At 36.3% G+C, this 12329-nt stretch overlaps 1 protein-coding gene and 2 non-coding genes across 3 annotated transcripts in view; 2 read left to right on the top strand and 1 right to left on the bottom strand.

Moving 5' to 3' along the window:
- CDKL2 (cyclin dependent kinase like 2) overlaps window positions 1-12329 on the top strand; it is a 66471-nt gene that overhangs the window by 4541 nt on the left and 49601 nt on the right. The window contains exon 3 of the mRNA XM_004472567.3: window positions 6598-6792. Coding sequence (XP_004472624.1) covers window positions 6598-6792 — 195 coding nt within the window. The remainder of the gene's footprint in view (window positions 1-6597; window positions 6793-12329) is intronic.
- On the bottom strand, window positions 679-782 carry LOC111758931 (U6 spliceosomal RNA). The gene has a single exon (XR_002793051.1). It is a non-coding gene; the product is annotated as a U6 spliceosomal RNA (small nuclear RNA).
- On the top strand, window positions 2132-2234 carry LOC111758932 (U6 spliceosomal RNA). Its single transcript, XR_002793052.1, has one exon. It is a non-coding gene; the product is annotated as a U6 spliceosomal RNA (small nuclear RNA).

Genomic DNA, 12329 nt, shown 5'->3' on the forward strand with positions numbered 1-12329 from the left:
GTTGAACCCAGGACCTCCTACATGGGAAGCAGGCTGCTCAACCACTGTGCTACATCTGCTCCCCAAATTTTAAAAAGTTCCTTTTTTAATTTTTATTTTTAAAGAGGTACTGGGGAGTGAAACACAAGTTTTTAAGAGTTCTCTTCTGGTGGAGGTCACACAGGATGTACTTAATTCTCCAGCAATGAGTTGTGATAATGTATGTGAAATGTTTTCTACCGAGAAAACTCGGAGACTCAAAGCCCAGGACTTTTATTGGAGGCTGGTCACATAGGCACCTTCATTCTAGCATACACCAAAATTGTATACTCCCAAAAGGATAACAGGTGTTCAACATAAACCATATTTGTTTGCACAGTAAGCCACTCTTACCAGTTGTGAGAGTAAAGGTAACCCTCCTGAAATCCAAGTTCCCATATGCCAGCCAAGGACCAACTTTACAAACAGTACTTTCTAAGTATAGCAGTCTCAAGGCTGCTGGTTAACTTTTTCCTCTCCATCCCCACTCTCTTTAATCATTCTCGCCAGCTTATCAAATTTTTTATCCTTAGAAGAACTAATGTTTGACCTTGTTGATCTTCTCTGTTGTATATATATATTTCTACTTAATTTTTTTTAGAGTTCTTTTTTTTAATTTATTTTTTTAAAAATATTACATTCAAAAAATATGAGGTCCCCAAAAATATGGAACGCTTCACGAATTTGCGTGTCATTCTTGTGCAGGGGCCATGCTAATCTTTTCTGTATCGTTCCAATAGTATATGTGCTGCTGAAGCGAGCACTTAATTAATTTTTGTTCTTATTTTATTCCTTCTGTTTACTTTGGGTAGGTTTTATTTTCTATTCTTTTTCTTCACTTGTTGAGATGTTTGCTTACTTCATTAATTTCTGGACTTCTTTTCTTTTATATGCATTTAAAGCTCTACATTTCCATTTAAGATCAGCTTGGTCTGTATCTCAGGAATTTTGATCACCAATTCAAAATACTTTCTCATTTCTATTACATTTTCTTTAACCCCTGAGTTATTTAGAAGTATATTTCTCAATTTCCAAACATGTGGACAATTTCTCGGTTTTCCTCCTAGGTTTATCAATTGCCCTCTGATTTGAATATAAATTATGTAAGCTTTTATTCCTTTGAAAAATTTTAAAGCCTGCTTTTTTGGTTCTGAATATAATCAATTAAGAAAAAAGTTCATTGTATACTTGAAAAGTACTCTATGTCCGTTATGTCAGGTTCTTAATGGTGTTGTTCAAATCTTCTAAAGTCCTTACTCATTATTTTTTATGCTTCTTCTATCCAATGCTTAGAAGAGGCATTTAAAAATCTTCCACTGTGATTATGGAGTCATCTACCTTTCTTTGTAGTTCTGTTACTGTTTAACTTTATACAGAAAGGGCATTTTATTCACGTATCAAAATGAGAGTTAATGTATCTTCCTTTTATCATCATGAAATAACCTTTTTATCATAGCAGTATTTTCTCTAAGTCTATTTTGCTGAAGATAATATGGCTACATCAGTTTAATTTTGATTAGTGTTTGCATAGTATATCTCTTTCCATGTTTTTATTTTCAGATTTTTCTGAATCATTGATTATTTAATTATAAACATTATATAGTTACATTTTGCTTTTTATCCTGTTTGATAGTCTTCACCTTTTAATGGATACATTTAGTCTATTTATGTGTATTGTAATTTCTGATGTATTTGAGTTTAAATCTTTAATCTTAATATGTACTATTTGTCTTAGCAGTTCTGTATTTGTTTGACCTTTTTTGCTTTATTACACTTATTCTTTTATTTCCCTCTAATAATTTAGAATTATACTTTGTATTTATATATTTTAATGGTTACCCTAGAGATTTATTAAAGTCTAACATTATTCAATACCTTTATTCTTTTCCCAAGCAACACAAAAACCTTACAGTACTTTAATTGTGCCAGTACCATGACGTTTTGATTACTGTAACTTTGTAATAATTTTTAAAATTGGGGAGTATGAGTCTTCAACTTTGTTCTTCTTTTTCAGCATAGTTTTGCTATTCAGGGCCTCTTACTCTTCCATATGAATTCGAATATTGGTTTTTCCATTTCTGCACAGAGGGCTGTTGAAATTTTGTTTGGATACTTGCTTTGGCAGCACATATACGAAAACTGGAGCGATACAGAGAAGATTAGTATGGCCTCTGTGCAAGGATGACACACAAATTTGTGAAGCAGTCCACATTTTTGTCAGGAACAGATTGTACAACTGGTGGGATCTCAATAAAAACCAATTTTCCAATGAAAACAAAAAAGAAAGAAATTTTGCTTGGGATCGTGCTGAATCTGTAAGGAGCTTTGGGTAGAATTGACATCATAATAATATTTAATGTTCCAATCCATGAACTTGGAATATCCTTCCATTTATTTAGGTCTTCTTTAATTCTTCCAGCAGTGTTCTATAATGTTCTGTGTATATGTCCTTCATGTCCTTGGCTATATTTATTCCTAGATATTTGATTCTTTTAATTGCTATTGTAAATGAAATTTTTTTTCTTGATTTCTTTTTCTGATTCTTTATTACTAGTGTATAAAAACACGACTGATTTTTGGGTGTTGATCTTGTACCCCACCACTTTGCTGAATTCATATATTAGATCTAGGAGTTTTGGTGTGGATTTTTCAGTATTTTCTGTATAAAGGATTATGTCATCCACACATAGAGAAAGTTTTACTTTTTCCTTTGCAATTTGGATGCCTTTTATTTCTTTTTCTTGCCTAGTTGCTGTGGTTAGAACTTCCAGTACAATAATGAACAGCAGATGTAACAGTGGGCATTCTTGTCTTGTTCCTGATTTTAAGGGAAAAGCTTTCAGTCTGTCGTCACTAAGTATGATGTTAGTTGTGGGGTTTTCATATATGCCCTTTATCATGTGGAGGGCATTTCCTGCTTGTCTTTGTTTTCTGAGAGCTTTTACCAAGAAGGGGTGCTAGATTTTGTGAAATGCCTTTTCTGTATCAAGTGAAATGATCATGTAATTTTTTTCTTCATTCTATTATTGTGATGTGCTACATTGATTGGTTTTCTTATGCTGAACCACTCTTGCTTATCTGGTCAATCCTACTTATGTTGGCTTATAATCCTTTTAATGTACTGTTACATTTGGTTTGCTATCTAGCATTATTTGAAGAATTTTGCATCTATATTCATGAAGGATATTGGTTTGTAATTTTCTTTCTTTCTTTTTTTAAAGATTTATTTATTTATTTATTTCTCTCCCCTCCCCCGCTCACCCCGGTTGTCTGTTCTCTGTGTCTATTTGCTGCATCTTCTTTGTCCGCTTCTGTTGTTGTCAGTGGCATGGGAATCTGTGTATCTTTTTGTTGTATCATCTTGTTGTGTCAGCTCTCCGTGTGGGCGGCGCCATTTCCTGGGCAGGCTGCACTTTCTTTTGCGCTGGGCGGCTCTCCTTACGGGGTGCACTCCTTGCGCATGGGGTTCCCCTACGCGGGGGATACCCCAGCGTGGTACAGCACTCCTTGCTCACACCAGCACTGCGCATGGGCCAGCTCCATATGGGTCAAGGAGGCCCCGGGTTTGAACTGTGGACCTCCCATGTGATAGACGGACGCCCTAACCACTGGGCCAAGTCCACCACCTGTAATTTTCTTTCCTTGTGATATTTTTATCTGGGTTTGGTATTAGGGTGATGCTGCTCCTCATGTTTAAAAATGTATCGCTTAGTTTTCACATAGTGATGATTTATCCAGCTCGCCCTCTGTTATTGATTTCCAGCTTCATTCCGTTATGGTCAGAGAAGTTACATTGTATGATATCAATATTTTAAAATTTATTGAGACTTGTTTTGTGACCTAACATGTGGTCTATCCTAGAAAATGACCCATGTGTGCTAGAGAAGAATATGTATTCTGCTGTTGTTGGGTGAAGTGTTCTATACATGTCTGTTAGGACTAGTTGGTTTATTGTATTGTTCAAGTGTCCTGTTTCTTTACTGATCTTCTGTCTAGGTCTTCTAAATATTATTGAAAGAGATGTGTTGAAGTCTTCTACTATCAGTGTACAACTGCCTATTTCTCCCTTTAAAACTCCCCAGATTATTCAAACAGCATTTATTAGGATATACCTAATATGCTGTTAAACTCTACAATTGATTTCTTAATTAAAGATACTATATTTTTCAGTCCTAGAATTTCCATTTAATTCTTTTTTAAATAGCTTCAAGTGTGCTGCCGAAACTGTATTTCACTTTCTCGACTGTTTAAATTATAGTCTTTCTAAAGCCCATATCTGATAGTTCTGAAATCTGGGTTTCCTATGGGTTCAATTTTACTGTATTTTTTCTCTTGGTTTTTAATCAAGTCCTCATATTTTCTAAAGATTTATTTTATTTATTTATTTCTCCCCATGCCCATGTTGTTTGCATTTGCTGCGTCTGCTTGTTGTGTGCTGGCCTTTTTAGGAGGCACTGGGAACAAAACCTGGGACTTCCCATGCGGGAGAGAGGTGCCTAATTGCCTGAGCCATTTCCGCTCCCTGCTTGTTTGTATCTATCATTATGTTTTTACTCCTTGTGTCTTTTGTTGCATCATCTTGTTGCGTCAGCTTGCCATACCTACCCATTGTGTCAGCTCACTGTCTTGCTCATCTTCTTTAGGAGGCAATGGGAACTGAACCTGGACCCTTCCGTGTGATAGGCAGGAGCTCAGTTACCTGAGCCACAGCTGCTTCTTGATGAATACAAGTCCTGTATTCTTGATGTGCCTGTTATAACTTTTTAAAATTATAGGCATAATTTGAGTCTCTGGATGATGTTATCTTCCCCAAGAGAGGAGTTATGTTTGCTTCTGTGAGGCTCTTGAAGGCACTAATACTCCAGGAAACCTGATATACTAACATTCTGATACTATCATAATCCTATTTGAGGGATTTAGATTATTTTAAATTGAATAATTCCTGAGAAGGCCACACATAGTGTGGAGACTTTTAAGGCCAATGCAAAGTAAGAGGAGTTCATCAGGGCTCTGCCTCTTCTTCCCACCTTGATGGCTCCTAGACATCAATCACTGTTACCTTAGGCTCATGAGCCTGTCAAAAGTGCCACTAAGACTCTTAATCTTACCCTATGAATTGGCATGCCTCAAGGGATTGAAGAAAAAAATGGCTGTAGTAGGTTGGCTCATCTCCCTAGGTCTTTGCATAATAATTTGGAAAGGTTTTATTTTTGTGCTATTGGTTGCCTTTATAACTATAGCAGTATACAATGTACTTAACCATCTGTAAAGTCATTATAATATGTCTATTTCTCCTCTCTCCTACTATCTACTAATTGATTTTAGAAGATATTCATCTTAGTAATTACCATGAAATCTGTAATTATAATTAGAGCTTAATAATTTGGATTTTTAGGTCAAAAGATACCACTTGATCCACTGACAAGGAAATTGGCATACATGCACTCTTTCCTTCTTTGCATCTTCTACTCCTTTTACTACAGTTATTAGTAATATCATTTACAATGAGTTTAAAAAACCACTTTCTATTTTGTAACCAGGATGCCCATGTTTGTATAAGACTTAGTCCTGCACTAGGTGAATTCACTGTTTACATTAAACATTTTGTTTGGGTATAAAGTTCCTGGATTCTGCTTTGTTTGCCTGAGGATTTCTGAGGACTGTATACTAGTAGATTCTTTCCCTTTAAAGATGGCAACATTTTTTTCTGGTCAGTGCTGGTCTGACATTTGAGTTCCCTTCTCCTTTCCTTCTCTTTTCTTACAGTATCTATCTTAATATAATCCCATGTAGGTTACTTTTTGATTGTTTCTTAGTTTGTAACAAAATGCATCCTTCCTGGACTGGCTGTTTGTAGGAGATTCATTTGAGGAAGAGGCCAGGATTCTGTTCCAAGCTACCAGGAATCACCATGGTTCACAATGATGTTCCTTATGATACGGGCCTTGTGATAGTGTGGGATTGAGTTCTATTAGCCTTAATTTCCCGGAAATTTGTAGTTTGTAGGTTTGTTCTCATTTAATTGTTTTGCCTTCCACTCTGCCTCACTGATAAATTTCTTCCTGCCATTGTGTTTCTGTTTGTTTACTTATTCAGCTCTCACTCCCCTGCTGCTGTTCCTTGGTGCGATTCATTTCTGAGGATGTTTTCACTTGATAACCCATTTACTGTGTTCCCATTATATCAAAGAAAGGTGTTTCTGTTTTCCCTTTTTTCTTTTCTTCCTCCTCCCAGGGAATGTCACCACCTCTTCCTAAACCCCTGTTTAACCTTGACTGTATTTGGTAGCCTCACAATATTGTGGAAAGCACAATATTCCCTCTTAGTTTCATCAATGATAAAGTTACATTTCCTTTTTCCCCCTCTTCTTTGGTTTTCTTGTGTTTTGTGAGAAGAGAAAAAGAGTAATAAAATATTTCAATTATAATTTAAAAACCAGAATATATTTAAAAATCTATACTGTTTGTACCTTTTGATGTTTCCTCCTTAGGCTAAGAACTATTTTAGATATTTTAGATTGTGACTAACTCCTAATAGTTTGATCTTGTAAAAACTGTTTTTTTATTTTTTTAATAATAGCAACTGAGACATGAAAATCTGGTGAATCTGTTGGAAGTATGTAAGAAAAAAAAACGATGGTACCTAGTCTTTGAATTTGTTGACCACACAATTCTTGATGACTTGGAACTCTTTCCAAATGGACTAGACTACCAAATAGTTCAAAAGTATTTGTTTCAGATTATTAATGGAATTGGATTTTGTCACAGTCACAATGTAAGTATTTGGTTTAAATAATTATTTTTGCAATCATTGAGTCTCTAGCAGGGATTCTTAACCATAAGTCCATGGAAAGACTTCATGGGGTCTGTGGGCAGGAATTGAAAATTTGAAAAAAACATTATTCTTGTGGGTATATGTTGGTACAGGTGTGATATGTTTATTAAATAATACACAATATAGTGGACTTAGTAAGGGGACTGTGGTTTTCACCTATCTGGCAAAGGGGTACATGGAACAAAAATGGTTAAGAACTCCTATATTAGATACCAGTCACCTAATTTAATGAGACCCTGGTTTATACTGAAGTTTGAACCAATAAAGGTATTGAAATAAACTTTGTTACTTGTCAGTCTTTGTGAGTCTTAATACATGTATTCTCCCCCAGGATTGTCCTATGAAAATTTGAAAACGTACCAAAAAGTTGAAAGAATGTACAGTGAACACCCATATACCCACATACTCGCCACCTAGATTCTGCACTTGTTAACATTTTATTGTATTTGCTTTATCCCATATTTATTCATCTGTTCATTCATTAACCTACCTATTAATGTCTTATTTTTTTTTTAAAGATTAAAAAAAAACTATTTCTCTCCCCACACTCCATTGTCTGCTCTCTGTGTCCATTCGCTGCGTGTTCTTTTGTGTCCTCTTGGATTCTTGTCAGCGGCACCAGCAATCTGTCTCTTTTTGTTGCATCATCTTGCTCGTCAGCTCTTGGTGTGTGTGGCACCACACTTGGGCAGGCTGTGCTTTTCTTCATGCAGGGCCGCTCTCCTTATGGGGTGCACTCCTTGTATGTGGGGCTCCCCTACGCAGGGGACACCCCTGCATGGCAGGGCACTCCTTGCGCGCACCAGCACTGGGAGCTCACCACATGGATCAGGAGGCCCTGGATTTGAACCCTGGACCTCCCATGTGGTAGGAGGATGCTCTATCTGTTGAGCCAAATCTGCTTCCCTATTAATGTCTTATTAATGTATGCATTTAAAAGTTGAAGACATCAGTACTCTTCAATCGCAAGTACTTCAGCTATGCATATCATTAGCAGGTATAATGTTTACTATTATTTTTTTTTGAGGTGACAAAATACAGATAGGTTTTGACAAATGCATACATTCAAGGATCCATGTGTTTTTGTCACTTCAAGTTCTTTTACCTAGCTAATGAAGTATGAAAATGTGAAAATCTCTACCATTACCCCATATTGTATCACAACAATTTTATATGCTTTGAATTTCATATAAAATAACCTCCAGGAAACAATAAACCTGTAAAATATAAAATGAATGATTTAGTACATCAATTCTTCTGATTATACAATCCTCCCCGCCCCCCCCCCTTTTTTTTTTGAGAAGGAAGAATGGTTTATTGACGGCCGGCTGGACACCGGAGCTTTCTGTTTCAAACCTGAGCCCCACCCCCACCCCCCTTTTTTTTAAACTAACTAAACTACAGACTTGACTCTGAAGTCCCAATATTTTAAATTTAAAGATCTTCAATATTTTCAAACACTTTAAACCCACCAACACCAGCTCCCTCTTCCCCACTTCCTTCATCTCCAGTAACCTCTAATCTACTTTCTGTCTCTAGAAATTTGCTATTTCTAGATATTTCACATAAGTGAAATCCCTCAGTATTTGTCCTTATGTGCCTTGCTTATTTCATTCAGCATAATGATTTCAAGGTTTATACATATTGCAGCATGTTTCAGAACTGCATCCCTCTTTATGGCTAAATAATATTACATTATGTCTACATATCATATTTTGTATATCCATTCATTTGTTGATGGGCACTTGGTTGTTTCTACCTTTTGACTATTGTGAATAATGCTGCTGTGACAAAATATTTTAAATGACGTTTTTCATGTGATTTATAAAATGAATGTATGCTATGGTAGAAAATTTGAAAATTGAAGGTAATCATGAAGAAAATCATCTACATGCTTACCACCTAAACATTTGATATATTTCTTTTCAGTTTTTCAAACTATTCACCATTTTTAAATTTTTTCACTATTTTTTATTATGTAGTTGAGATTATAATATAGTTGATTTATATTGTGTGCTTGAAATATATATAAATAATAGAAAAATTGCTCCGTAAAAGTAGATCTTTTGTTTCTACCTGGGAAAATGCTGTCTGGGCTCCAATCGGAGGCTCCCAATGTGGAATGATCCAGCCTCAGAAAATTGCTTTGGACAAACTAATTTTGAGATCATATGTGTTTCTTAGAGCAGACTCACATTAAACATGCTCAGCAGACTGAATTGCCAGTTTAGTAAATTAGAAAGTGACAAAAGAGAGATAACTGTTACAGGGATAAATACATGAAGTTCACATGGGATTAGTACATTCACTCTCCATAGTATATGATAAAGTATAATGTTGGGTGGACAGGGATTCAGACCAGGATGAGGCATTAGCGAATCAAATGTTTGTTGGCATCAGTCTGAGAGACTGATTCAGCCTTCTCATAACAAAGGTGACATCTTGCCAGAGGGCTGTAATGCTTGACATTAGGCGGATCAACTCCCTGCATTCATCTCTACACTAAAGGTAGGCCTGTCAATGGAACCAGTAGACAAAAAATAACATTATAGTCTTTTTCTCCTAGAGAGTGTTTGAATGGGCTCTACCTGCGTTTGCCTTGGCGTTCTTCTATTTTTTTTATACTTTTGTGACTAATAAACCCACATTTAATAACATATTTGGCCTTTGAATATGCTAATACATTCAGGCAGTTTAGGATCAAGTGTTGTTGGCATGTGTGCCATCCTGTCTTTTTAAGGCAGACGGTTTTATATTTATTTTTAAGATTAAAAAAAAATATATCTCTACCTTTCTCCCCTCCCCCCCCACCCCAGTTGCCTGTTCTCTGTGTCCATTCACTGTGTGTTCTTCTGTGTCCGCTTCTATTGTTGCATTGTTGTCAGCGGCACCAGGAATCTGTGTCTATTCTTGGTGTGTCCTCTTGTTGTGTCAGCTCTCCGTGTGTGCAGCGCCATTCCTGGGCAGAATGCACTTTCTTTCACTCTGGGTGGCTCTCCTTATGGGGTGCACTCCTTGCGCGTGGGGCTCCCCTATGCAGGGACACCCCTGCGTGGCAGGGCACTCCTTGCGCACATCAGCACTGCTCATGGGCCAGCTCCACACGGGTCAAGGAGGCCCGGCGTTTAAACCGTGGACCTCCCATGTGGTAGGTGGACATCCTATCGTGTGGTAGGTGGACGTCCTATCCATTGGGCCAAGTCTGCTTCCCCAGACGGTTTTAATATCCATTGGTTCCCTGGATAAGTTTCAGAGGGTACATGTATCTCTTCAAACTGTGTAAAATGTGCATTTTTTGGGGGAGAGAATTGAGTGCAAGTCTAACTTAGGACCAGTTACCTTAAGGGGAACTCTAGTGTTGCCTGGCAATCATTTACTTTTTCCTAATCCATTTACTTTCATGCTATTCTAGATTATGATTTTTATACCCTTTCTCCTCAAACCTCTAATACCTTTTCTCCAATCCTCACTCTCAGCCCCCTTATTAAATGGAGATGATAATAGGACCTATCTTATGGGGTTATTGTAAGGATAAAATAAAAGTTAATACATGTAAAGCACTTAGAATAGTGCCTGATACATAGTAAATGCCTGTGTTCGATATCATTACTATATTATTAAAATATACCATAATAAGCCAAACACACACAAAAATTGTATGATTCTACTTATTTGAAATCTCTAAAATAAGAAAATTGATAGAGATAGAAAATAGATTAGAGGTTACCAGGGGCCAAGAGAAGGGGGAAACGGGAGGTTACTGCTTTATGGGTACAGAGTTTTTGTGTGGGGAGATAAAAGTGGTAATGGACGGTGATGATGGTCATGATAAATGTAATTAATGCCTCTGAATTATACACTTAAAATGGCAAATTTTACATCCTGTATATGTTATTGCAATAAAATTAAAGGCTTATTTTCTAGGCAGTTAATGTCTCTCTCTATTCTTAAAGTAGATAATTCTTTTAGGGGAGGGTATAAACACACACATACATGTATACATACGTACACATTTATGTACACACATACAAACACAAAAAGATGAAATGTCTCACTTAAAGAAACTGAAAACAAAATTTATTTTTAGGGGAGTGGATGTAGCTCAGTGGCTGAGCACCTGCTTCCCATGTAGGAGGTCCTGGGTTCAATTCCCGGTACCTCCTAAAAAAAATATATACACACACACACACACACACACACACACACACACACACACATACACACACATTATTCATTATGCATATATTCATATATATTTAAGCACTGGGTAGTGATGTTTTTTTAAAAGAGCATTTTAATAATTTTGTGAACTAGGCTGAATAAACATGTTTAGAAGACAAATTTAAAGTCTATTGTTAATTCAAACTTGATCCAAATAGTACAGGGCATTTTGAGATATTTGTAGACCCCTAAGTAGTTTTCTTGCTGAAATTACTAGGTATAATAATTTATTTAGGTTGTACCTAAATATTTAAATCACCCCCTTTCATAAAACTTTTTTTTCTTTATTTTTATTTTTTAAAGATACATTGATTACACAAAATGTTACATTAAAAAATATGAGTTTCCCTTATACCCCACTCCCCACACCCCCCACCCCTCTCACATTGACAGCTTCTTTCATTAGTGTGGTACATTCATTGCATTTGATGAGTACATTTTGGAGCATTGCTGCACAGCATGGATTATAGTTTATGCTGTAGCATAAACCTTTTCTTAACCACCCTATCCAGCAGTGATAGCTTTTAGCAAAAATTCTGCTTATATCAACATGATTATGCTTAAATTCTATATTGTTGTTACCCTAATGTCGTAGAGTATTAGAGTAGGAAACATGAGGATCATGCACATCAGCTCCCTCATTTGGGGCATAAGAAGACATCCCTAGAAAAATTGAGTTGTCTATGGTTATACTGAACACCTGAAACTAGAGCTGAGGTCTCCCAACTTTTGCACAGGTTATTTGGAATAGAACTGTGCCCTCATTACTAGGATATTAATAGAAGTTGGTAGCCTATGCAAAATGCTCAGCAATGGCAGATTGCCATTTAATTGCTGGTGTCTGAAAGGGTTTAAAACATATAGTAGAGAATTAGGCCTAAGAATTTGTTTTGCCTTGCTATACAATTTTTCTTATTGTTTCTATCCAATGTCCTGTTTTCTCCCTCCATAGTCTGTCCTTTAGAAATCTTAACCACTGACCTTGCTTCTCCCTCTTTACATTTCTAACTGCCTGATGAATGCCTCCACTTGGGTGCTCTGCGGTCTACCCAGAAGCCCATATAGCTAAAATTAAACTACTGATTTTTCCATCAAAACTCTTTTGCAGACTTTTCTAGTTTTGATAATGGAACCTATATTTTTTTAGATTATCAGGTTTAAATAAAATACCTGAGTTATTTCCTAACATCTGTTGATTCTTGATTGACAGTATTTCTAGACTGTTTCTCTTCCTTTCCATTCCTCTGGGTACTACT

Source organism: Dasypus novemcinctus, chromosome 1 (assembly GCF_030445035.2).
Source record: "Dasypus novemcinctus isolate mDasNov1 chromosome 1, mDasNov1.1.hap2, whole genome shotgun sequence".
Taxonomy (NCBI): domain Eukaryota; kingdom Metazoa; phylum Chordata; class Mammalia; order Cingulata; family Dasypodidae; genus Dasypus; species Dasypus novemcinctus.